Source organism: Clavelina lepadiformis, chromosome 4, assembly GCF_947623445.1.
Source record: "Clavelina lepadiformis chromosome 4, kaClaLepa1.1, whole genome shotgun sequence".
NCBI lineage: Eukaryota > Metazoa > Chordata > Ascidiacea > Aplousobranchia > Clavelinidae > Clavelina > Clavelina lepadiformis.
This window is the reverse complement of record NC_135243.1, coordinates 4,392,979-4,419,799: the sequence shown is the minus strand read 5'-3', so window position 1 is coordinate 4,419,799 and position 26,821 is coordinate 4,392,979. Positions and strand designations below refer to the sequence as shown.

The window sequence follows — 26,821 nt, the reverse complement described above, 5'->3', positions numbered from 1 at the left end:
CTCAACAGGTACACCTAAAGCAGTCATGCATTGGTGTACAACGACTAAACAGAGATATTGTGGCACGCGCCTCCAGCATCGGAATCTGCTATGCTCTACCAAATTATGCTGATTGTTGTTTACACAGTGTCGGTGCTAGTAGCCAAAGTTTGCAAATCATTGGTCTGGGTAGGAATTGTTGCTCAAGTTAACAGGGGTTTGTCACAATAACTGAACCTGGATATATGGGCGGTTTTGATGAAAACTTATTTGAACCGGCAAGCACATCTACTACCTTCCATTGATTGCGCCCTGTTGGGGCAACACCATGAAATACTAAGAAGGCCCGTCGCTTGTGATTGGACCAGGATTACACATTTTGCAATTAGGTCAGCATGTTCAACTTATACAGGTCAATAGGGTTTGGATTTCTTAGTAACACATCCTGTATGTAGGCCTACACGAATACCTTGATTGGTAACACCGTCAATTTTTAGCGGCTTATTAACAATTCCCAAGCAGTAAATTTCTAAAAGGAAAACACTAACAGCTTTCTCGACCGTCTGATTTTGTAACACGGTAATGTAGGCTACATGTCTAGACAGAAGAAATCTGTCAAAAACAGCATAGGGAATATTTGGGTGTTTCAGGTCATGTAAATGTTAAAACAGAGGAAACAGATTAAGAATCGCTGGTAGCCTAAATTCGGTACCGTAGACCTTTCATTTGTTATGACTATGAGGCAGAGATTGTGAAAATATGTTTGATAATAGTTGAGGTATGATGAACTCTTCGAACATTCGCAATATTAAACACGCACTGTGTGCCTATAGTGGACAGGCTCATCGTCCTACACACAGCTTCATTTGCTGGTATCGCAAAGATACATCCACAGTTAGACACCCAAACTTGATCCGATACAGTGCAATGTCTGGTCGGTCGAAACTATGGTAATGTGTTACAACAGTGTTTCGTTACACTGTATATGTTCTTCCAACTGGATACAACTTATTCATGGCCTGATGCCACACGTGCATCCCATAAAGCATAAAGGGTTTCTTCTGCGATAGAAATTTAACTCAGCCAGTATCTTGAGCCTACAAGTTGCTACAACCACAAAGCAGACAAACATTTGTTGTAAAACTTCCATTCTAACAATAATACAAATCGACCAGTTAGCAGACGATGACCAAAAAAGAGATTTCACAAAGGTGAAATCTGTTCCATTCAGCAGCTAAAGTCGACTGTTTTTTTTGGTTTGTCGCTCACGTCGCACGTTGACATTCCGATGACATCATAATTGTAGTTGTGATTTTGTAATGGTTTTGTAAGGAAACGACCTTTAGTAAAATGTCCAACTTACAGTAGTTGAGATTGTTGTCTAATTATGTTCTTGAAAACGAGAAACTAAATTATTTTCTTTTATCCGATTCAAATACTTTGTTTGTTTCTTTGTTATACTGATGCTAGTCAAAACAGTTTTTTCACGTTGATTGGAAGTAAGACACTGAACTCAGCAGAAGTGGTTTTACCAATATAGCAATTACCAACGAGAATTCCTGCCAACAACAATTGGTGCACCACAACAGATTGAAGACATGCCAGGGAGACTTTCGTAGGCCGGGTGCGCTAGTAACGATAAAAAACTTTTCCAAAGGAATCGGAAACATTTTATTTCGTCACAGTATAACCTGTCTGTTAATAATAATGGTTGAAAAAGTTTATTTAAAATAAAAAATCACAAAAACACATTCAATTACAGGATTTTATTTTACTCAAAACATAGCCCGGTGTACTTTTTTTTGATAAAACGCGTTTGCAAAGGACAAACACTTGTTGCGCATATTAAGCCATTCTACGATCGGTGTGAGTTCGCATGCATGTATAGATGGCTAGTCTGGTCAAACATTTTATAACAGTCTTTGTGATTGAAATCGGGTCGATCTGTGAATGCTCTTGTCACGAAATTTCACGTACTAATTCGTCGTATAATAACTATGCCGACAGGTGTGTTACCGCACTATTGTTTTATATCACTGTTAGTTTGTTTTTAAAGGGAATAACATCTCCTTAGTTTCAGCCAGGTTCTGTGCCTCCATAAATGTGAACCGCGACACCAACTACACTCTTAGGAAAGATACATCATACTTTTATTCTTCGCCACCGCAGTACTCGAGCATAACCAATCTACAAAGTACACTTCTGGCGCAAACGACACCACTCTTACACATAGGCACGTGCTGACAAGCCTCCACAAAACACGCACGGCAAAGCAATAAAAAACATGAAAGTGTAAAATACTTAAAGCAGTGATAACGCACAAAGTAATTTTGGATAAAACACCCACATGTAAAATATCTAAGATAGTGACGTCAAAAGGATGAAAATGGCGTTGACAGTGAATAAAACAGACTAGATATTGTTACAGAGGCATTTCACCTACGATGCGTGACTACGTACTGTTTAGTACGAAAGATTTGTGCAACTTGTGATTCTTTTTATTGTTTTCTTAGCAAATTTTAGATACAGGTAATTTACACCTTTTTCGCCCTCCTCTGTACAACTCCTGTCCAAGGCAGATTACGCTACCCGCGAGTCCTTATCTCGCTGTTGTTTATGATTAACTAAGCCTTGGTAAGAGGAACTTGATTCATTCTACGTTTTGTTCTGGGTAAGTAGGACTGATCCTTTTTTGACGGATAATGCAGAAGGTTGATTTTATTGTACACGTGCTTGATTGAATGTTGTTAAAAGGGCAGAATTTGGGTATGTAGATTGGTGGTTTGGTGTTTGTAGATGATGGTTATGTAACTAACTGGTTATTGTTATATTGGACGTAAGAGCGGGAAGTTGCCTTAACTGGAGAATTTAGTTTGACGCTCTCATGTGCTGCACAAGATCATGTGCATCTACGCACGCTGCTATGTAATCAGAACAAGAAAAATCTTTCATGAACAACATGAACGTTTCACATCAGCATGGATACGCCTGGTTCTTACTAAACTGTTTTTAGCCTGTATGCCTTGTTGCAAATTTTTTACAATGGTATTGATTTTTCACCCAATGATGTAAGGTGTGCCATTTCTGCTCCATAGAACGACCCGTGAAAAAAATCACATCAAATTGCACCGGTTTTGATTTTCAACATTCCTCTCTCCACACTCGATATTTAAATGTCCATTCATAGCTTCTCGGTTGGAAGAAATGCTCTCACTTTTTTCACAAGCTTGAAAATTCAAAGAAGTTAAAATTAAATTTAGTTGTATTTTAATTTTAACGTGGTAATTTGTACTCATCGTATCTATACCTATGACGTTCGTCGTTTGTATAACATCAGCTTTATTGCCTGTTACCTGCGATATGCCTAAGCCACGGCATTCTAGCTTAGGCTAACAACGCAATTCCAATATCCAAATATCCAACACACAAGACCAACTTTTACTTATGTTGCTAAATTCAGTTAGTTGTGAAATGTCTTCCCAATCCCTTTCGTTTTGATTCCCATGTTGATACTCCAAGTAACTCAGCATATTTCTTCTCGTACCAAAACACAATTTCAGATCCACTTGCAATGTTTTTAATTGCCCGGAAGTGAATCTTGCCTTGGTACTGGTAGGCTGTCACATTTTGTTTTTCCGCGATCCTGAAAATATTAATGTTTTACGAAATATTTCTTTCAAAATTTGTCAAAAATGTTGCAAAAGAAAATCCTACATGCAACTGCATAATTTAATAACGTTGTGCCGGACAAGGTGATCATTGATATTTAGAAATTTGTTTTTCGATTGGAGCCGTCGTTGTCTTCGCCCAATCAGCGAATGAGCTTATCATATCGTGAATAAAGGAAATAAATCTCACCTTGTGCACTTGACGTATCTGAGCCAACTACTTGTCTTCACATCATCTCCATCGATATAATGTGAGAGCATTCCGTTCTTGTAAATCTGTAACAAAAATTTAGAATTAAATACTTCAATGAAGTTAGTACTGCATACTCTACGAAGGATACTTTGATAACCAAATTTACGCAATGTTTTTGAATCCATTAGTTTGTTTTGTTAGTACGTTTTTGCCGATCCCCTTGTCAGGTTGATAATAAGTGCTCCTGCAATTGTTAGATATTCGCGTTTACGGATACTTAAACATAACGCAAATTTGATATTGCTTTTGCATGAGGAAGTTAGCTATTGAATCGAAAAATACCTAAAATACTTATTTATTATTGAGTATATCATTACTAGGGCCCGCAAAAGTCAATAAAGTCAAAAATTTTTAAGGACCTTGTCTGACCACGAATCAAAGAATAAAGTTGTTTTCAGCACCTAGGCCCTAGGGGATTGTTTCTAAGAAGTTTATAGGTAAAAATAAAGTCAAAATTTAAAATAAAGTCAAAATTTTCAATAAAGTCAAAATTTGTCAAAATATGACTTTTTACAAAGTTTTTGTGTTTCTTGAGAGTAATTCTTGTAAAAATCCTCGTGGAAGCATTGTAGATCAGGAACTGCGACACAATTAAACCATATTAACCCATAAAAGCAGGAAATAAGTCACAATGCCCACTTGGATCAGCAGTAACTTTTATCGCAAATTGTCCATTGTTTATTCATTGTTACGTATTTAACTAATTCTTATAAAACACTTTCTCTTCATAAACGTAGTATTTTCGAAGATCAACAGTTTGGATTTTAGGAATAGCCTACTGACATTCTGTAATACGAAAATGCCTAAGCAAGCTAAATCGTCTTCAGCAAAAATTAGACAGATTTGTCGAGATTTTTTTGATGAATTTAATGCAACTCCCGGGGGTGATTTAAGGTGCAATTTTTGCGAGGTTATAGTGAAGTGCGATAAAAAGTATTTTGTTGAAAGCCACAGGAAAAGTAAACGCCATCAAGCTGGATTGGAGCAACAACAAGCATTCCCTGTTTAATATGCTGTTTATTAGAATTTACCATGCGGAGAAAATCGAGGCAAAGTGTCCTTTTCACAAGATAACACAAGCTACCTAAGTCTATCGCCAAAAAACACGACGCACTTTTTATAATCCATAAAACACCTTGACTTTTCGACAAAATATTACGTTTGGGTCTGAAATCGACAAAATATTATGTTTGGGTAACTGGAGGAAGAACTGTGGCCTCTACAAATAAGCAATTTCGTTAGGTCAAAATAAAAATGGCCCTAATCATTACTTATTTATTACCTCAAAAACTTATTTATCCACATCCGCGTGTGAATGAGAGAAGTTGGTTGGAAATTACAGATGCGGAATTTTACATGTATAATATCGCGCAAGATTAGATGTGAAAGGCAAAAAAGCGATTATATGACCTTACAAAATCACCGCAGATTTAACGTGTGTTTCTGTGAAGTAAGTTAAATTAATTTAATCTAGTCACACTCACCCCCCAAGAGTATCCATCTTCATAGGATGGACAAAATCTTCTCCTATTTAACTCGTCGATGTATTCGCCCTCGTACGGTCCAAACACTGAGAACATTGAAAAATCGTTGTCAGCCCATGCACCATCTCCACCAGATCGAATACTTGACGGTCTGATGCTTATGCCTGGGGGGCAGGTGCGCCGTGCTCGAACTCGCATTCTCTAAAAACAATCAGGTTTTGAATTAGTGCAAAAGCTTAAAATTACTTTGTTGGCATCAGGTTAAGAAATGAGATTCAGCAACCTTTGAAGCCTAACACAAACAAGGGCAAGTAAAAATATTTAAACTTACCGATTTCACACGCCTATTAGAAATAATTATCCGCAGACATTCTTTTCGTTGTAGCTCTTTTCCTTCGTCTGTGAGATATTGATGTCCTGTCATTTTTTACAATTACAATAGAATACAGCACTTAGCCTGTATTTGCGATTCCGAAGTATAATCTACCTAAGCAAGGTCGCAAGATTGAACAATTTCATTTGTCACGGAATATCACAAAACTTGCTTTGCTAACAAAGGTTAGCGAGTATTCGGTTATGCGTGATACGAGACTGGTTTACATTTTATTTGAAAACCCTTTAAACGCTAGGCTGTTACTGCAGAGAGTCAGTAAGAAAATGTTTTCTAAATGTAGAACCTTTGCACTGTCTTCACCTTAGACTGCTCTCGACTTAAAACTAAGTGGCACGTGCCACTGAACCTGGGTTTTAATCACTTGCTTAATTGAAATTGGCGCGCTATCTCAGAACAACCAATGGAACCTAAGCATTGTTATAAGACAATAGTTACGAAACGTATGGGCCTATTGTGACGCACAGCTGGTATGTCATTGTTTTAAATATTAAGCTGATGGAGAAAATTTGATGACCTACACCTACAGTATTTACCTACTTACAACAAAGCGAAATGGGCTGTGCATTGTTGCTCTTCGCTGATAATTTTATTAAACTGAAAAAGTAAGCTTGCTTTGTCCGTGATCTGAGATTGTTAAAGTTTTTTCAATTATCTTCTGCTAATTAAAGCAAAAGTAAATTATTTTATTGTCGTTTATAGTTAAATCCCACAAACAACATTCCATAGTAAACAACATATAACTGACTGTGGTTGATAACTGGTTGCGAATAAGTTAGATTAAGGTTTATAAATTTACACTTTTTGAATTAAAAACCAACTTCAAAATGGAGTTATAACCGATCGCATAGCACCGTGTTGTAAGATATCGAAAAATTCGTTGCTATCGTTACATAAGTTATATGGGCAAAGTTAAATAACAGATTAGCTTAGCTTTAAGATTAATATAATAAAAATTTTAAACTTTTAAAAAATGGGTTTTTAATTTTGCTGAGGCTTACTATAGCAAAGTAATAAAACAAGTAAACTCAATTTAAAATTAGAATATAAGTAGTCTGTAGAAACAGGAAATCTTTCCCACTAAAAGCACTTGATACCCTCCAGACTTCATCCCAGTCTAACCTTTCCTTTTCGAACTATCTCACCTATTGTTATTTTTTACGCATTTTCGCTCCCTCTTATTCACACCTTGTCCATCAAACTTTGTATTTGTAAACTGTACATAAAGTATACAATCGTTCAGAATAGGTTGCAAAGGACAAAAGCTCCAGGTATAGAGTTATAAACTGATAATGGTTTTATGAAGTTACATAACGTAAAATTGATTGATTGATTGATTGATTGATTACAATTGATTATTCCGAATCTGACACACAGAGGTACGAATTAAACAATACTAAACATTATACGACGAGACAAAACGGGTAATTCGTCAAGAGGTGCGAAATTAAAACTATAGATATCCAGGTAATATTGACTAGCTTGTCGACGGTAATTATGACAAGTTAAAAACTTGTAGTTGAATGACGAACTTGAAGCTTTATGTACCATAGCATAGTGTTTTCATAATTTCTTTATGATATTTATATGATATATTTAATGATAATTAACATTTCCATTTAATTATCATCAGCATCATCAGACACTAAATTTGTTCCTCCCCGCTCTGTTGTCGAACTTGTCGTCCATGTTTTGGAGAAACCATTCATGGCTTTTTTCGACGTATTGCGCATGGCATATGTTAGAAGTGGCCACGTATATCCCAACAGTGGAGTGGAGAGGGTGGACAACCAATATGTTTTTAATAGTTGGACGTCGCTGCACAAAAAAGCTGCCCAGCTGCTGTGACAGATGTCTGGATAATGCCGTTGTTTAACGTGTGATCTGTGCCAGACTGTTCTAGCGCACAGCATGAAAAGATTTATTTGCAGGAAATGACTCCGTGGCAATTATGACCAGACCGTTGGGGAAAAAAAGATTAGAGCTATTTTTATTAAATGTTGCACCTACAAAAACAACATGCTTAATTGCGTCTGATGGCAGATTAAGCTTATTTTGTCAGAGTTAGGCATCCAATTATTTCGAGGGTCATTCATTTTCACAGAGCCAAGACGACAAGGACATCTAGTAAAAACAGTTTAGGATATTTACTGCTATCGCAAGGTCCCGCTTCAATACAATATTTCAACGCAATTAAAACCTTTCAGCTACTACATCTGTTTCACATTTCAGCTTTCCAAACACCAGAATATGTCAAATAACATGCATTATGCATTCGGTAGAAATTCCTCATTTTTTATTTAAGCTACGACACATAATACCGTTGAAAATGTTACTTATCGTATCAACAGATATCCTACCCTAATAAAACACTTGGTTACCGAAAAATTACAAAAGTCTTCTAAACAACAACGAACGATATTATGAAACATTTTACGCGAAAAGTCGTGTCCGAGCCGACGAAGATTCGTCGAAGCGAATACACAGGAGATCAAAGCGTTTGTTGGACAAGTGGTAAAACCTCAGAAGTTATTTCTAAAGTACGATGTTTGAGCTTGTGACGTTGTGGTGCGCCGTTTTTTGTGGAGCCGCTCGAAAGATTGCAAGGACGTACCAGTTTGACTGCATTTTTCCCTCGATTCCCCAAAACTAATGCAAAGCAAAAGTCTGGATTTAAAATAAACATTTGTCAATATCCATTGCAATTTAGCTACAATCTTTATCCGAACCAGAATTATTTGGCCGACAACAGTTTCCATCAAATTAAAACCAAGCGCTCACCATGCCGACCTATAATTGGTTACAAAAGTGATCATTGATTGATTGATCGATCAATGATAGATCGTTGTCAGTCACAAATATTGACATATCTAGTTTAAGTTTCAACGAATGAGCAAAAGAAAAGTATATCAAAAGGCGTTGAATTTATACCGATGTCAAAAAAAAGATACGTCGAGGTTCATGGTCTTCTACACCGACTGTAGCGGACCTATCAACGAATTAAACCAACCTGAAACTTGTATACATTACTAAGTGTAGACTTATAAATGTGCAGCAAACATATTTGGTAGACGAACTACAGCTAATCAACGTTAAACACATTTCTACTAGTTATGACAAATACAACTTTTATTGAAAAATAAAACACAGCAAACTGTCAATCACAAGAAAAATCAATCAACAACAAAACCTGCTTTAAATGTTTAAATTAACCAACGACACCAAATGTACAGCAGTCAAAATCATATGTACAGCGTGTCGTGTGATTGCACTTCTTGCCGACTCAGCTAAAAAAATGTTCGGTAACCAGTCATAGCTTACAGCGACGTCGTTTGTTAGCAGTTCGGTGCCCATGTTTGCTCTGTCATTGTATATCCAGAAGTTGCCGGTGGAAAAAATAGCTGCTCTCTTAATCTAAAACATTGTTTGAAAGGGGTAGTGCTGCAAGTTCTTCCATTTTCTTCCTGCTTGCTTCCTTTGTTAATAATCCGAGAAATTCAGCATATTTCTTATCGTACCAAAACAAAAGTTCTGTTCTCTTCGCAACGTTTTTAATTGTGCGGAAATAGATCTTGCCTTGGAACTGAAATGCTTCCACATTTTGTTCTTCCTCCTTCCTAAAATCAATAATGCTTGACAAAATTTTTATTAACAATATTCTAAAAACGATACATAAGAAAACTATATGCACAAGTGCATAAATCAGTAACGCTTCGTTCGACAAGGTATGTTTGAACATTATAAAATGTGATCATTGACAATTAGAAAGATTTTGCGTCGTTAAAAGCTGTCATTGTCTTCGTCTGATGAACCAATGTTATCATCAATATAACCAACAAATCTCACCTTGCGCGTCGGATGTATCTGAGCCAGCTACTTTTACTCTCATCTCCTCCATCTATGTAATGTGAGAGCTTCCCATTTTTGTAAATCTGCGAAGATCAGTACGATTTGAAAATTTATAAAGGTCCTACCTACAAGGGTGCTCCGTAAAGGAACCTTACAGGCACTGAGTAATCAACAGTGAGTTATTTAAATCGTTAAACACAAACTAAGCGGTTTTATGGACTTACAAAATCAATAGCTTCAACGTGTGTTTATGTGAAGTAAACTAGAAAAATATTACTCATTACACTCACCCCCCACGTGTATCCGCCTTCAAGCGACGGAAAAAATCTTTGCATATTGTGCTGGTCGATATATTCACCTTCGTATGGTCCAAACACTGTATTTTTGGGAAAGTCTATGATAGCCCTTGCACCATTTGTATAAATTAATATATCTGACCATCCGATTAATATGCCTCGCGGGCAGGTACGTTGAGCTCGTTTCGGCATTCCCTACAAAGTCCAAGTTTGGAATCGTGTAAAAGTTTGAATTTACAATGATGGCATCCGTTTAAGAAAAGTGAGTCAACAACCTGAACCACCAAAATAAATATTTCAATTTACCCATTTCATGCGGCTGTTAGGAACTTTAAAGCTATGGACCGAACATCCATTCTTCAACATTTTATCGCAGTCTTCACAATCTGTAAAATGCAACAGTTGTTATGGAAAGATCTGCAATATGTACAGGTCTAACTATTAACAACGAAAACGTTTTTATAAACAGTTTTGTTAACATTTCAATAACTAATTGTTTTCATTTGTGACGAGTGATGGTTCAATGAGTGGGGTAAAATGCAGAGGTCAAATATGTCACATGGTGAAATGTAATTCTGTAATCATTTGAGTGTTGTTGTCTAGAACCGTTTATCGCTGTGCAGTGTTTACCTTGGCCTTATTACTAGCCAATCATTAGCTGTATATTTAGTCGTGAAATTACTGCAGAATATTCTGGAAAAAATTTAGATATTAAAGTAAATATACTTTCGAAATATTAACTCATCAGCTACAAATCTGTTCAAGGACGGATTTCTGTCATGGAAGCATTTCTTCCATGACGTGTTAATTTGATGTAATTCAAGTCTTGAAGTTCAACTTTGGCAGTGTGTCATAATATGATGTATGTATCTTATGTTCAATATATATAAGTTATTACATTACACAAAATGTATGGTATTGGTGTGGTATCAATGAATGATTCACAACCTTCTGATAATGTTTTAATATCGTTCGACTAATACTAATCTGTGTCTGTTATTCCAACGCGTTTCTTGAATTATATTTGACTTTCTTGTGCTTAACACACATGTCGCGGTCCAAGCAATTTCGTTTTACCTGGTACCAATAAATTGCATCAACTCGATAGAAAGTCGATGAAACATTACATTACCGGAGCTTTTTTGTTTTTAAAACTTAGTTTATTACGAGTTCTTTTGAAGATCTATGACTGTCCAGCTATGTTTGTTTTGGAAAGTTAAAAGACCGTGTATTTCGAGATATTAATATATTTAGGCACATTTAAGCTCTCACAAATAAGTCTTTTGCGCAACTTGCAGGTTTATAAAATTGAAATTGCTGGTTTACAATGATATGCCGAAGATTTTTGATGCCATTTTATAAAAATCTGATTGTTCTACACCAAGTAGCTTTTGTAAAAATAAAAATTGAATATTTTTGTATGGAATTAATAAACGATATTTATTTACTCGATGTAGGCCTAATTAATAAGGTTTTTTAAAATAAAGTAAATCGTGGATTAATATAATTGGTGTGGTTTAACAAAGTTTTATCTAAGCTTTCAGTTAAAAGTTGACCTCATGTTAGCATCAGACCCGACTACGTATGCTTTACTGTACATGAAAATATTTTAATTTTAATTGAAGAAGTTATTAACTGACAAAAAAATGTTTTGATGTGTATTAAGCGATTTGCCGTTTTGTTTATCTATGGACAATGCAAAGGTCCACTGTACTTATCGACGATATACACTGACGGTTAACAACATACTGAACATGCAACTACTTGGTTAAAAAAGTTACACTTACACAGATAATTGTCCTCGTCACATTCCTCTTCTTGTTTACGTTCAACAGCGACTTGTGCAAAACAATTACTGAGATCCTGAAAATTGAATATCAGCATCATTTAATATCATAATATGAATGGAAACAAAACAAAATGTCTTTCACAATTCTGCCAAGCTCTTAATATTTTTATGGTATGCAATGACAAACTTTACGAATTATTAGGCTGGCACAAAGCTGTTTACAAAATGAATACCAAATATAAGAATTTAATTCACTGGCAAATCATACCATTATCTTCTTTGTATCAAATTTGCACGAAGGGAAGAGTAACAGGAAATTTCGCACACAATTAATTGTTTTTTCTCTCTTTTAATTCAATCTTAAAGTCAAAATCTTTAAAGGTAAACATAATAAATGGTGGTTAACAAGTTGGTAATTTATAGTTGGTAAAACTTTTTTACTATAAAATTATGTATTAAACAAATTGGTAAAATATCTTAGTTTTGTATCCATCGACCTCACTGAAATTTACAAGTATCATTTCTATTTCGCAACATTCATCCTAAAATAAACATATTTACTCCTGAATTGGGAGGGTCTTGTTTTTCTGTTTTTTTTCTTTTCAGTTAAAAACATCTCACATTTTCTCTCTATCTCTGCCTTTCTGTTCTACATAGTGGGATGTGTTTTAACTCTGATACGTTGATAAACGTAAATTAATGATGAAATTTACAAGCAATGCCAACATGGATAATGGTTGTGTAACACTCACAGAAATGTCTGGAATTATAAAATGTTTTCTGTTGTTTTAGCTTAAGTGGTCGTTTGCTTATAACTATTTCGGCTCGTGATGTCGTAACATGTAGGCCATTGTACGATTTGAGACACATCGGTAGTTATCAAAGTAAAGTAAAACGCATTTGGAGATTTTACTAGAATCTCAAATGCACTGCCTTACAGCAACTAATCTTGTGCTACATTATTTGCATTATGTTATGATAGCATTATTTGAGAGATACGTTTGAAACTCATTGGTAAATATATTTATAACTATTTCTGTAAAAACCAAAATATTGGGAACTTTTAAGATTCGTACGTAAAACGAACATAAGAACCAGACACACAAAAAATTTAGAATCGTAATCCAGTCATTTGATTCTAATCCCCATCACAATACTTGGTCCGTTTATATTGACATTTCTCGCAGGACTAATTAACTTCGCATTGTGTAAGTAATAAAGCAGACAAAGCGAAATAATTGCAAAAAGATTTTTGTTTGAGAGGAGGAAAAATGAGTAACCGCAATTCTGTTCTGTTGTATGGCAGATAATTATAAAGATTAAGTCATATAGTCATTAGGAAATAAAGAAAACAGAAACAACGTACTTTAATTATAAAATGGTATACCCCAATTATGCTAACAATTATGTGGTTAATTTTCACGATATGCCTATATTTTTAGCTACCTGTTCTTTTCTTCAGAATTAGTCAAAATGCAAATCGCACTTCTAAATTTTTAATCAGTCCGAATCCTATATCTCTAAAAACTTTCTTTCATTTGAGTTGAAAGAAATTCTATGATAATGATAATAATCCAAAACACTCATTAAGCTTATAATATGATAAGGCATACATCTACGCACGGATAGACGGAATACATCTCGTGTGAAAATGTTTATTTTGCGCTATGACATAAGGCCTTGCGTAATAAATTGCGCTGTACATAATTTCCAGAAAATATTTGTACACTTTTAAACAATCGAGAAGTTATAATAACAAAATTGGGTTCAGCGTATACTCAATTTCATGTTTTCTTACTGCATTCAGTAGCATATACACAAACAAGTATTGTGAAGCATTATATCGTTTCAGATCGTTTGTTTTTCGCCTAAAGGTTGTAACGCTGACTTCATATAGAAACTACCGCAAACACAGACACATACGCAAACTAGTATTGTGAAGCATTATATCGTTTGTGTTTCGCCTTAAAGCTGCGACCCTAGCTTCATAAAAAAACTACCGCAAACGCAAAGAACTCTCATTTCCAACACAGCTGTCTGATAATATTTGAGCGTGCATTGCTTTGAAAATAAAGTAATTCAAATTGCAGATTATTTTTAGTCTAATGCGACCACTCACAATATCTGCTTTGCTAGAGATCGACCATAAGTTTATATTTGTGCTGTGCGTGGTACAACGTCCGCAACAAATGATCACTTTGAAATCTTTGCAAAAACGTTTGCTACAATTTACATGCTACAGGATTCGACAGACAGATAGATTAAGAAAAATTTTGGTTAATATTAAAACATTTGCCTGCCTTCACCTGAGACTGCTCTTTCCAAAACTAACGGAACGGCAACTGATAGGCAGCGGGCATTGTGCCTGGCTTTTAATCACTTGCTTTGTATAAAATTGGCGCGCTTTTTGAAAGCAACCAATGGAAGTGAAGCATTGTTATCAGACAATGTCGATAATTAAAAACAGTAAGGTCCTATAGTGATGCACAGCTGGTGTCTTATTGTGGTGACTGTCAAGCAGAGAGACAAAAAGTCTGATGACATACTTGCCTACTTTCAACAAAGCGATTTAGGCTGTGCATCGTTGCTTTTCACTGTTGGGTGTTTTAAACTGGACAAGCCTTTTGTCGGTGACCTTAGAATGTTGAAGCGTTCTTAGTAAATGTTTATTAAGATAAAAAGCTAAAAAACCCACAAATACAAATAAGTTCATAAGATATATTCCCATGCAAGGTAATAAAACAAGTAAACTCGATGAAAATTCGAATATAGAGTAATTTGTCAATGAAATCATTTAATGCCTTATCGGCTTCATCCAAATCTTATCTCTCCTTTACAAACAATCTCACCTATGATTAATTTTAACGCAATATGCTCCCTTTTATTCACACCTTCATCAATCAAATGAATTTGTAAACTGTACATAAAGGCTTTGTTCAGAAGTGGTTGGAAAACAAATACTTGTTAGTGTGGTGTGAAGTCGGTTATAATGAAACGTGTTCCCAAGCAAGGCATTAAATCAAGTAAATTCGATTTAAAATTAGGATTGTTAAAACAGGAAATATTTACACTAAAGCTTTGTCAATAAAACCAGTTAATACCATCCAGACTTCATCCCAGTTTTATCTCTTCTTTACAAACAATCTCACCCATAGTTAGTTTTCACGTGTTATGCTTCCTTGTATTCACATCTTCATGAATCAAATGAATTTGTAAATTGTGCATAGAGGCTTATATGATGTAAGCTATACGGAATAGAACGCACTAGAAAAGCCATATACGATTTTCATTGCGTAACAATGAAGCACAAACAAATTTAATCACAAGTGAAAGCCTATTCAACAAAATCCAAACTTATTTAAAATTTATTATTTGACATAACAAATCCGAACAAACACAAAACAGGACAACATTATCGTAATTGTGATAAAATCTGTTGCTTATGATGTCATAAAAAAATCCATCCACACATTGAAAAACGCATTAGTTAATTTCAATCGATACAAACATAATAAATAAATTCGTTCATTTACTATATTACACAGTCGACGATGTTGGACGCGCATCAATAACATATCTTTGTGTGTTTCGCAACTTTATTTTGTTGAATAAAACCCCTTTTCTACTACGAGCACTTATGAAGCGAATAAACAGTTTAAATTTCCTACCATCCTCTGCATAATTCAACGGACCGCTAAAATCCATTGTACAGAACCTGTATTTGTAACGTTGTGCTTCGGTGTGTCTTTTTGAGCGTGCTGGTGAGGGGGCTTAAACTTTTGCCACAGTACCAGCATTTGTGAACCCAAACATTTGAGTGCTTCGTCATGTGGAGCTTTCGATCGGATAAGTATTGAATACTATATATAATATACGCTATTATACTACATATATCGGATAATGCCCGTATTTCACTTTACAAACCGAACTTACAGAAACTATTTGTGAACCACACGAAGGTGTTTTTTCAAGCGGCTAGGCAAGGAAAACTCCATACCACACTGTTTGCAAGGGTACATTTTGTGAGTACGTTCGTGCACACGTAATTGTTTCTCAACAGTGAATTCTTTTTTGCAGCTTTTGCAAATCAAAGTATTTTCATCCTTTGGTGATAATACTTTTTGACTAAGGCTGGAAGAAGCACGTGATTCCTTAGGAGCACTTACTTTGCATTCACATAGTTTTTCACGAATTGTTTCTGCTTGCTTGCTTTCTTGATGTCTTAAAAAAGCTTCGTCGTTGAAAAAGACTTTTTCACATTCCTCACAAACTATAATATCGTCAGGTGCTAAAAAAAGACATAAATAATGTTCATACGAGCAACTGATAATTTTTTGTATCTGTAAAGTATACACTATACCTATCGGTAACCGTATTGCTTTATACACATTGTTTTATACGATTAAGAATACTGTACAGTGTAAAGCTTAAGGCGAGTTTATACCATATTAAAAGTTTTCAAATTACTTAAAGGCTTACGCGTTTTTGTGCATATATCTTCTACCTCCGCCTCTTTTCTTTCTTTCCACTTTCCAGGTGGTGTAGTACAGAACTGGGCCTCTTCGGAAACCAAAATTTCTGTTCCACTTACAATGTGTTTCGTCGTGCCGTGATAAACTTTGCCAAATTGCTCAAACGCTACCACATTACTTTCTTCTTTGTTTCTAGAAAGTACGTACTTCGGTTCAGCTCTGTAACTTTGTAATTATATTGTTTTGACAAAGTACTGATATTATTGCAAAAATGGACAAAATATTTTGTTACAAAAATATTGCATTATTAAATGTAAAAACAGCAGAGGTGAATCACGAATTATCAGTATCTTATTTAAGTAGCTTCTATTTGAATAAGATACTGATGAGTGATGATGCCGTTTTGCTGAAATATGAATATCTAAACCAAATATAATACTGTATGGGGCAAGGATTCGTATATGTTGCTGCTTTTACGTACATACTCTGATACGGTATATATTGGATTGTCAACAACTGTCTAAAGAATCCTAGAGTACCTGATGTTGGTGAGTTTAGTCATTTTATACTATATTAATGTTGTATGAAGTAAATTAAAGATAAGTTCCTTAACTAAAATTTAAACGTTATTAAAAGTAAAATTACAAAAATAAAAGTTTATTAAATTGTATTATGAAATATTACAGACAAATGTCTGTAATCAATTTTACAGACATTTGCCTTTACAAAATATAAAACTCAAGTTATGATTACCTGTTTGTTAACAGAGTGTTAGACTTAACAACTATCCATTATAAATCTATGTTTTTAAACTGACAATCAACTACAACCTACTAACTGTAAAAACGTTTTAGAATAAGTATATCAACGACAAAAACAAATATTTCTTCCATTTTGAAAATATAATATTTATAGCGCTTATTATAACTTACAGTAGCTTCTTACTTACACAATATTCAACATACAATAACAACGAAAACCACTTTGCCTGATATGTTAAAGAATTTTAACTACAACTAACTAAGCAAAAATGGAAAACAAATCAGAAAACAAACAAAGCAAAGAAATGGTTTTACCTTGCACACTTAACGTATCTTAGCCAGTTACTTTTCTTTTCATCTGAACCGTCAATGCAATATGAGAGTTCCCCGTCTGTGTATATCTACAGCAATCATAAGAAAATGATGATTATAAGTTTATAACAATCTACTACATCGTCACCAGGATTTAATAACTTAGCAACCTGCAAAACCCAAATGCCGATTACACTTCAACACTTCAACACAAGAAAAAAAATGTTTCACTCTTTTAACGTGTGTGTACCCCGTTATTAACAAACACAGTGTTAGCTCCCGTTTATTCAAATTTTCCGTATTGCGGAGGCGTTTTTTGCCAGGAATATGCCATTCTACAGGATACTATTGAGAGAAGTGCTGTTTAGGGTTGATAAAACACAGTAAGAACACAAAATTAATATATTTTACATCGTCGCATAATCAAAAGTGGATAGTAACAAGAAGAAATGTGCTTACATGAAATTGTTTGATGCTGTTTCAACGCGCTTTCACAACATATGCGTTTACCCACCTGCCATGCATATCCACCTTGAAATGCCAGCTTCAACTTCCTCAGGTTTTTTCTGTCGACAAGGTCACCTTCGAATGGACCAAAAATTGAATCTTTCTCAAAACCTCTTTCTGCCCAAACTCCAAGTCTACCAGGATAAGTATGAGATGGTCCGATGGTTATGCCGGCTGGGCAGGTTCGACAGGCTCGGTGTTCACTGTTCTGCGATGTAAACGCCATCATATTGTTTGTAAGACAAAATATGTTAAAACAAGTTAGTTGTTACAAGAATCGTGATGACTCGCGTTCGACACGACTCACATTTTGCACATACTTGACTTTTTAATCTTTTTCCAGGAAACTTTATAACAGATTTGACTCGAGTCAATATTTGAAAGTACCCGACTTGGGTCCGAGTACGTTTAACTTTAAGGTGAAATACTGTAACGTGTTGTTTGTCAAAACATTTTCGCGCAATATGGAGCTTAAAATTATAACTTTTTATCTTTATTATAACTCTTACGACAAAACAAAATAAAGTAACTTTTTAACGTTCGAACGTTTCTTGTTGACAAAAGCGGTGTTTCTGTCTTGCGTAGAATTTAGCTTCAAATATCAATTGATATGAATTTAGTCTAATTTTCTATTTAAGGTATACTTGGGTCAAATCATGTCATTTCTTCAACTTTAGTTTTAAAAGATAAATAACTTGACTTGACTAGCACATAAAGCTAGATGGCTTTTTTACGAGGCTGATTACAATCAAGACGGTGAAAAGTTAAACTTGAATCTCCGTTTAGGTACATTAGCTACATTGTTTCTGTATGGAACAGTCCCTCAGCTACTCACCCATGTCACGAAGGTGTTAGACACGACAACCATTGTTCTACTGTAACTTGTACAAATTAGAAATGTTTACTGATTCTTATTTACCCACGGAAACGACAGAAATTAAACTTGTTTTTAATTATCTGTTGCAGAAAGTATAGATTTAAGTTAGACTAGCAAGAAACAACCGAACAAAAGCTTGAAAAGCACGATATTTTCAGAAATAGTGACAGCTTATCATTATGTCCTAAAAAGAAAAATTACGGTAACTATAGAACAATTTAGCCTGGCAGCACTGTCTCTTATAACTATGGCTTTATTTTGTTGTGAGATCTGTAATAAACAACGAGGTTAACTCGCGCGATATACCTGAAGAGTTTTCAACCAAAATAGGAAATCTGGCCCTGTAATATGCGGGATACTGTTTTTCTACCAGTGTTAAATTCGTGTGGGTATCAAGTGAAACTTGCCTGCTGGTCTACGCAACACACAAACCTTCACCTTGGCTATTAACTAACTACCTAGAATTGTCTTTAAAACCGGCCTGCAACAAAACCTGTTTGACTAACAATTGTAGTTTTTCTGTGAAGAACCTTCCTCTAGATTAGTTTGATTATTTTCAGTTTTAGCAATAGTTTCGCGTTTACGTGCGTTGTTTAATTATGACATCATCTCCTTTTGTTGGAGGTTACCTTATGCCTGAAACGCAGTGCCGCCAAAGCTGTTATCTTTCTTTGACAGGTTGGATTAACAGCAAACAGAGTACACGTTCGATCCACCACGCCAAAGTACGTTTTTCGATTATCAGAATGTGGTGAACAAAATTCTTCTAAAACAACTCATGGCAATCGTGCTTTCGTCACGAGATATTTTTATACGCCCGTGTTAGAACCACCACATTTTAATATTGTATTAACCAATTTGTGAGTGACTTGTTTACGGTGTGAGTTGTTACCTGTTCTAGATACCCTGCATTTTGTTTACCCAATTTGGAAGTCACTTGTTCACATCGTACACTGTCCGTTCGTTCCACTCATATACGTTAATTTAGTCTAATGTGTGTGTCAACGTCAATTTTTCTTCGATCTGTGCATTGTCTCATTCGTTTGTATGCTGGTCAAGTTTTCTTATGTTTGCTAACGCATTGCCGCATTTTTTACCTATTCGTATGTGAATACATTTCTGGTCTTTTTCTTTTGACGCCTTTCATCGCTACCCCTAGGGCCTAATTTGTAATTAGCGCCCCCATCCCCCCCGCTCATTTTCTCCTTGCGTGACAGCGATTGAGTCTGCGTTTTATTGTGTGGCGCTCGGCTGGCAAATGCTCAAGTAGAATTGATTCATTCTACGTTCATTCTACAGAAATTAAATTGTAAAATGAACCCTATTTCAAAGTGTTTATCAACTGCTTTCAGGTTTTACTGTTGAAAAATAAATGTTCCTCTTTTTTGTCTTCTACTATATCACAAGAAAAATTCCGTATATGTTGGAAGATGTTTTTCATGTAGTTTCTTGTTAACCCAAGTTAAATGTTGCAATTCTCCTAACCTAACTGCCTGTCTTCAATAATGGACAGCGTGACCAATTTACCATTAAATAAATAAGTTACAATAAATATAAGGGAATTTTATCATGGCGTTAAGGAAACTGGTAGAATCAAAAATCAGAAGTTACTGTAATGTAAGTAGGTCACTGACCAAAGCGAAGTCAAGAAACTGAATCTATTCCTCTTACACTTTGTGAACTTTCAAATAAGAAATTAAAAAATTCTTCAAATTACAGAAACGACATTTTTACTACATATTACCTTTTTACTTATACTTTACTGCAATAAATCACTTTTTATTACAAAATCACAACAAATTTTTCATTGGATTTTAATATATTTTCAAGCCGTTTGACGTCATTTACGAAATATGTAAATGTTTGTGTTGAAGACCTTTTTATGTAAACTTACGACGAAGGCTAAATATAAAATAAATATATGTATACATATGTATGCACGTGTTTATACGCACTTATAAACATAATTTTGCATGAAACCTAAAAATATTAAGGGTGGAAAAAATTCACTTATTATATTCCGCTTTGCAAAAAATATGTCGGAAATAACTGAACGCGGTTACGTTTGATTTGTAAAAAGTTGCAGACGTGTTAGGTAATTATTATGTGGCAGTTATGAAACAGTCCAACGCAATTACAACAGTTTCAGCAAGTGCGAAATTTGTTACAAACAAACAAACACGATAAAAGTTCGATCACTCAAAAACATTACTCACGGTCGACAATAAATTGAGATGTTCTTAAACAACTAACAATTTAAAAATACCAACAACGTAAAATTTTCCTGAAAAAACTTTTTTATCGTCACAGTAATATCTGCCTTTTAACGATGATTGTTGACGAAGTTTCTTTAAATTAAAAAAGTAAAAAACACGTTCATATATGTTCATTTACTTTCTTGAGCATTAGAAAAGTTAAAGCGATCTTATAAACTATCTCTACACATGTTTCTAAAGCTGTCTTGAAACATTCGAACGTTTGTCGCAGATTGAGAAATATGAACAAATTCAGGCAAAGTACTTGGTGAGTTTTCTAATAAAAAGCGTTTGCAAACGACAAAAACTGCTTGTATTTGCAAGATCATTCCACGGTTTGTATGCTTCTAATTGATTAGATGACCCAAATCTTTAAGCACTGTCAACTAGGCAGAAATTGTTTCCATTTGTGTCTATTGTCGTGTGCTATGCAAAATCATTTTCACCTTAAATCGATGCGAAGCAACTAGAACACACAATATCCGAATTTCTTTGAAGAACCACACGAATGTTTGTTTACAGATATCCCACGTAAATGAGCTTCTTGCTTCAAGTTTCACATTTTCATATCAGCGTGCGACCATTGGTGTCGAAGTAAGCTGCATTTCTTCCAAAACACCTTGTCGCAACTTTCGCAAACAAAGTAGTTCTCAGCGTTTGTATGCTTTAAGACGTGCCGTTTGAGCTTGAGATAACTTCCCGTAGAATAATCACATAACTTGCACCGATGACGTTTTCTAACTTTCCTGTCCGCGCGTTTCTTCTTTAAATGTCCGCTTAAAGAATCTTGTTCAGAAAAGTTGCTTTCACGTTTTTCATAAGCTTTCGAAGTTGTAACTAAAATATAACAATTAAATTAAAAGATATCCAAAATAACGTAACTACTATTCTTTTAGAGTTACCCTATGTTAAGGCCGTTTGCCAACAGCAGAAAATACTGAAGACAAATTTATACCTATATTGCTGGGTGAGTTTAGTTGTGAATTTTGTAAAGGGGCTAAAGCACAAAAGCGTTTTTCTTTTCGATTTTTAAGATAATGTAAAATTATTTTACAGATGTTCTCTACTTGAAGTATTATTGTAACATACACTGCAGCGTTCTGGGTCATGTTAATTAAAACGTGAACATTAGCAAATCATTTGCTGTAAAATACAAACTTAAAATTGTCATGGAAAATCATGGAATGAATTTAATGGAAATTCTAATTGAGTTAAGCTTAATGTCATCGAAACTGGATAAAAAATCTACTTTTTTCTGATCTGTTTAGTTGGCCATTCTCTGCATGAAGCCGTGCTAAAGCCACAAATTCAAAGTGACCTTGCTGTATTGCGTGTATAGATCAATATTTTTCGAAAATTACCGCTTTTTATGAAATACAAAATAGAGCCAGAATAGAATGCTAAATAATTCGTTGCCAATTTATGAAAATGCTTGATTGTTCTACGCCGAGTAATTTTTGTATAAATAACTATCGAATTTTGCGCAAAAGTTCAAAAAACGAGATTTATTAACTCGATGTGATAAGCTTATTTAGATTAGGATTAATAATAGGTCAACTAAAGTCTATGCTTCAACAGATTTCACTCACAGATTCAAGTTGACTTCATGTAATAAGTGCTTGTCTATGCGTGTACTTTAGGATTTAAAACTAAAAAAACTTTTTATAATAAGTTCATATTAAAACGGGTGTTTGTCATTGAGTTTATCATTTATAATTACAAAAACGACAATTGTCCTATATAAACTAATGCTTATAACAGATTTGAATATGCAAGTCGTTGATTAAAAGTTCTTACACAAGTAATCATCTTCATCCAAAACCACAGGTTTTTCTTTATTTGTCTCAAGTCTCAGTCGATCGAAACCTTCAACGAATTCCTGAAAAAGAATTAACACCATAATATTACCATACAGCAGTAAAATGATAGAAAAAAAACTGAAAGTTTTTCTGAGTGCCTTATATCTTTGTCGTTAATACTATATCTTTGGACATTTTGTTAGATAAATTAGCGATATATGACAAATATCGAATTATGACAACTTACATATTCTGATTCATCATTGGTTTCCATCTTGGATTCCATCTTGCGTTTTCTTGAAACTGAAATTTCAAATTTTTAAGAAAGCAAAGGTGTTTGGAATTGGAAGATATCGTAACTGTCCTTCAGGTCAAATACAATGAGTAGAAAAACAAGTAAAACTATAAACAATCAAATACTTTTAATCGCTTTTGACTTTAAACTTGACGTGAAATTCTACAAAAACAAAAATATCAACCATATGTTTTACGTTAGCACTTTTTAGTTACTCAATCTCAACAATAATTTATATTAAAGAAATAACTTTTTAAAGTAATAACTAATAACACACTGTGTTTATCTACTTCATTTCCGTATATTCGTTTCATTTAACTTTGCGCCATCGACCTTGTAACACATTTGCTCCCGGCATGCGAGCGGTTCTTGTCACTTATTTCTCCACTCAAACAAAAAGATTTCTCGCACATTTTCGCACTATCTCTACATTCCTAGTTGGACATCTATCACCTCTAATATGATGATAAGTGTAAACCGAACCGAAATGTATCCGAACGCAGACATTTCGGTCAAAAGTTAATTGCTAAACAATCAGTTAGTTCTTGTTCAGGCAAGTTAATGTTGACATTTAGTACCAGACTAATTGACGTCGCATTGTATGAAAGCAAACGATGAGAAAGAATGAAAAGAGTCTCTTGATTGAGAAGTTTATAAATGACCAACACGCAAATCTGTAAATCTGATGTCTGGATGTAAGGCAAACAGTTATAAACAATATGCCATAGAGTATATTTACTATTGAAATGTACATGGTTCTATATTTTCAAACTGTATTCATGTTTTCACTTGTGTTTCTCATAAGAATTACTTAAAACTTCTGAAATTTCAAATATTTCTTTCATCATTAAACGCTTTTGTTCATTTCCGTTTAAGGAGATTTTATAACTTTGCAGAACTGTCATTACAATCAGATAACACTTAAAACCATGCACAGAGAAATAGAATACATCTCGTATGAATATTACCGCGTATTATGTGCTTTAACGTAAGGACTTTATAATAACTTGAGCTAAACCATAACCAGAAAAAATCTGTACATACATAAACAATCATAAAGTCCAGATAATAGAATAAATTACATTTAATGTTTGCTGGCGGCATTTCGTAAGCTATATCCAAGCAAGCATTGTGCAGATTTATAGTTCCCTATCCTTTGTTTTCGCCATATTGGCTGAGTTCATATCAAAGCGTCTGCGAACGCAAAAAAAGATGTCATTTTCCATGCAACTGTCAGGGAATACTTTTGCATTGCTGTCTGAAAGCAATGTGGTTCACATTTCTCATTACTGCTAGTCTGATGGGATAACTCACAAACTGAAAAAATCTGCTTCACTAACTATAGGCTATGAGCGATTTTTGTGCTGTGCGTGATAAAAGGTTCTCAAAAAATATTTCTTGAAAATCTTTTCAAAGACGCGTTATTACATTTTACAAGCCACGGAACTGGACCGATTAGTTAGAAACAACTTCCTTAACATAAAACCTTTTTAATGCCTTCACCTCAAAATACATCATCTTTTTACACAAACGGAGTCTGTTGACTGAAAAGCACATAGGACTGCACGTGGTTTTAATGACTTGCTTTGTATAAAATTGGCGCCGTTTTTTAAAGCAGGCAATGGAAGCTTAACATTGTTATAAAACAATGCGTGTAGTTACGAAAGCGATGGGCCTATTGTGATGCACATCTGGCATCTCATTGTTTTATTTATCAAGCTGAGAAAGACATGTGACGACCAGATAACCTACTTTGAACAAAGCGAAATGGGCTGTGCATTGTTACTAACGGAGATCTTTGTTGTTGGTTTATTCAAACTGAGAAAAAACTGACTTGTCCTTAGAATGTAAAAGCTTTTTATAAAATTTCTACTTATTAAAGGAAAAATAAAACGGATGTTATGGTTCATCGCACATATCATACAAACAACATTGTTTAGTTGTTGTTTACAAACAACAGCATCTAACCTCACCTCATTTGAGATTGTCTGTACTACTTGGTGGTATAAAGTCTTGTATTGTTTATTTCACACCTTTGGCTGCCATACGTACAGCCTCTTATGTGCAGTACAGTTTAAAAAGCCGTTAAGCTTACTAGACAAAGGTGTAAAAAGAAGCGGGTTTAATGCGTTAAAATTTACAAAAACTGCCATTGTTTGAAATAGAGAAACAAGACAGTCATGATATTTGGAGGGTCTTATAAGTTTTATTGAAAAAGTTTTAGTGGACAGGATGTCCTGTTTCCGTAGACTGCTTTAAATTTAGATTGAGTTTACTTGTTTCATTACCTTGCTGGAGAAAGCTTGCTTTCATAATAATAAATTTTACCCATCTTTAGTATTTCAAAGCGTTTTATTTTACAAAGTGATTATTTTACCTTACGTAGGTTTGATTGAAGTTAGATTTAGATTAGAAGTTATATTTAGGTTAAGCATAAATTATTGTGTTATAACATTTAAGTTACTGTGGGTTGACAAGGAACTGAGAAAATATAGCTTCAAACGCACGAATTTTCAGGGGAAATGGTGGCAGGCTTTATTTTATATTTATTTTGAAATTCGTTCTGTCTTAAACCACTAAAAAGATTTTTTACGTGCTGCTTATAAATAATATAACCTATGTAACAATTTTTCGATGTCTGATGATATGGTGATGTGCGATCGGTCATAACTCCATTTTGAAGTTGGTTTTTAATTCAAAAGTAGTGAAGTTTAAACTATTCAATATCTCAACAAGTCATCAACCACCGCCAGTTAGATGCTGTTTTCTAAACAATGATGCTTGTACGATGTGCACGATGAACCATAACATCCTTTTAGTTCTGCTTTAATGAGTAGAAATTTAACAAAAAAGCTTTTACATTCTAAGGACAAGTCAGTTTTTTCCCAGTTTGATAAAACTAACAGCGATGATCTTCATAGAAACAATGCACAGTCCATTTTGCTTTGTTCAAATTAGGTTATCTGGTCGTCACATGTCTTTTCTCAGCTGTGCATCACAATAGGCCCATCGCTTTCGTAACTAGACCCATTGTTTTATAACAACGCTTAGCTTCCATTGGATGCTTTCAAAAAGCGCGCCAATTTTATACAAAGCAAGTGATTAAAACCATGTGCAGTCCTATGTGCTTTTCAGTCAACAGACTCCGTTTGAGTGAAAAGATGGTGTATTGTGAGGTGAAGGCAGTAAAAAGGTTTTATGTTAAGGAAGTTGTTTTTGACTAATCTGTCCAATTCCGTAGCGTGTAAACTATAATAACGCGTCTTTGAAAAGATTTTTAGGTAATATTTGTTGAAAACCTTTTATCACGCACAGCACAAAAATCGCTTGTAGCCTATTGTTAGCAAGGCATATATTGTTTGTTTGTGAGTTGTCGCATCAGATTACCAGTAATTAAAAATGTTGACCACATTGCTTTTACACAGCACTGCAGCAAAAGTATTCCCTGACAGTTGCATGGAAAATGATATTTTTTGTGCGTTCGCAGGCGCTTTGACATAAACTCAAACAAAGGATAGGGAACGATAAATCTGCACAATGCTTGCCTGGGTACAGCTTACGATACGCCGCAAGCAAACATTAAATTGGGCGTACAATGTAATTTGTTCTATTATCTGGACTTTATGATTATTGATATATGTACAGATTTTTTCTGGATATGGTCCAGTGCAAAACGTAATGAAACCCTTACAGTAAAGCACATAATACGTAGCCAATTTCATACAAGCTGCGCAATTCTATAATGATGCACTTAATCTAACAAACAATGACTTGTTGCAGAGCAGATTATTTATAAATTTCGAAAAATGTCCAAAGCAGTTTACTTGGTGTTGA

At 34.6% G+C, this 26,821-nt stretch overlaps 4 protein-coding genes across 6 annotated transcripts; all 4 read right to left on the bottom strand.

Moving 5' to 3' along the window:
• Positions 1-2,316: 2,316 nt before the first annotated feature.
• LOC143453317 (histone-lysine N-methyltransferase PRDM7-like) lies at positions 2,317-5,865 on the bottom strand. The gene is made up of 5 exons (XM_076954599.1): positions 5,716-5,865; positions 5,385-5,585; positions 3,838-3,923; positions 3,333-3,622; positions 2,317-3,205 (listed from the first exon to the last, which is right to left on the bottom strand). Exons 1-4 carry the CDS (start codon positions 5,806-5,808, stop codon positions 3,436-3,438), a joined length of 567 nt encoding a protein of 188 aa, XP_076810714.1. The 5' UTR covers positions 5,809-5,865; the 3' UTR covers positions 2,317-3,205; positions 3,333-3,435.
• Positions 5,866-8,886: 3,021 nt separating this feature from the next.
• LOC143453315 (histone-lysine N-methyltransferase PRDM7-like) lies at positions 8,887-12,085 on the bottom strand. Its single transcript, XM_076954597.1, has 6 exons — positions 11,978-12,085; positions 11,708-11,783; positions 10,227-10,306; positions 9,915-10,115; positions 9,622-9,707; positions 8,887-9,392 (listed from the first exon to the last, which is right to left on the bottom strand). The coding sequence occupies exons 1-6, from the start codon at positions 11,978-11,980 to the stop codon at positions 9,185-9,187; spliced, it is 654 nt and encodes a 217-aa protein (XP_076810712.1). The 5' UTR covers positions 11,981-12,085; the 3' UTR covers positions 8,887-9,184.
• A 3,487-nt stretch (positions 12,086-15,572) lies between these two features.
• On the bottom strand, positions 15,573-18,720 carry LOC143453318 (histone-lysine N-methyltransferase PRDM7-like). The gene is made up of 5 exons (XM_076954601.1): positions 18,597-18,720; positions 17,769-17,969; positions 17,258-17,343; positions 16,214-16,373; positions 15,573-15,997 (listed from the first exon to the last, which is right to left on the bottom strand). The coding sequence occupies exons 1-5, from the start codon at positions 18,627-18,629 to the stop codon at positions 15,980-15,982; spliced, it is 498 nt and encodes a 165-aa protein (XP_076810716.1). The 5' UTR covers positions 18,630-18,720; the 3' UTR covers positions 15,573-15,979.
• A 1,858-nt stretch (positions 18,721-20,578) lies between these two features.
• Positions 20,579-24,429, bottom strand: LOC143452241 (uncharacterized). Of its 3 annotated transcripts, none has more exons than XM_076953129.1 (4): positions 24,070-24,429; positions 22,940-22,995; positions 22,691-22,772; positions 20,579-21,730 (listed from the first exon to the last, which is right to left on the bottom strand). In XM_076953129.1, exons 1-4 carry the CDS (start codon positions 24,089-24,091, stop codon positions 21,450-21,452), a joined length of 441 nt encoding a protein of 146 aa, XP_076809244.1. In that variant the 5' UTR covers positions 24,092-24,429; the 3' UTR covers positions 20,579-21,449. The 3 variants fall into 3 exon arrangements, with proteins under 3 accessions (XP_076809244.1, XP_076809242.1, XP_076809243.1); XM_076953127.1 differs by lacking the exon at positions 24,070-24,429 and adding an exon at positions 23,265-24,025; XM_076953128.1 differs by lacking the exon at positions 24,070-24,429 and adding an exon at positions 23,321-24,024.
• Positions 24,430-26,821: the final 2,392 nt, after the last annotated feature.

Coding starts and splice junctions, on each gene's coding strand:
- LOC143453315 (XM_076954597.1), bottom strand. Junction 10,116..10,226: donor CTAACAGCCGCATGAAATGG/GTAAATTGAAAT, acceptor TGGACTTTGTAG/GGAATGCCGAAACGAGCTCA. Junction 9,708..9,914: donor AAGGCGGATACACGTGGGGG/GTGAGTGTAATG, acceptor TGATCTTCGCAG/ATTTACAAAAATGGGAAGCT.
- LOC143453317 (XM_076954599.1), bottom strand. CDS start 5,808: ATGACAGGACATCAATATCTCACAGACGAAGGAAAAGAGCTACAACGA. Junction 5,586..5,715: donor CTAATAGGCGTGTGAAATCG/GTAAGTTTAAAT, acceptor GATTGTTTTTAG/AGAATGCGAGTTCGAGCACG. Junction 3,924..5,384: donor AAGATGGATACTCTTGGGGG/GTGAGTGTGACT, acceptor TTTTTGTTACAG/ATTTACAAGAACGGAATGCT.
- LOC143453318 (XM_076954601.1), bottom strand. CDS start 18,629: ATGGTTGTCGTGTCTAACACCTTCGTGACATGG. Junction 17,970..18,596: donor CTAACACCTTCGTGACATGG/GTGAGTAGCTGA, acceptor TTTACATCGCAG/AACAGTGAACACCGAGCCTG. Junction 16,374..17,257: donor AGATACGTTAAGTGTGCAAG/GTAAAACCATTT, acceptor CGTACTTTCTAG/AAACAAAGAAGAAAGTAATG.
- LOC143452241 (XM_076953127.1), bottom strand. CDS start 23,301: ATGAAACGAATATACGGAAATGAAGTAGATAAACACA. Junction 22,996..23,264: donor AAATGAAGTAGATAAACACA/GTGTGTTATTAG, acceptor TTGAAATTTCAG/TTTCAAGAAAACGCAAGATG. Junction 21,731..22,690: donor GGATGAAGATGATTACTTGT/GTAAGAACTTTT, acceptor GTTATATTTTAG/TTACAACTTCGAAAGCTTAT.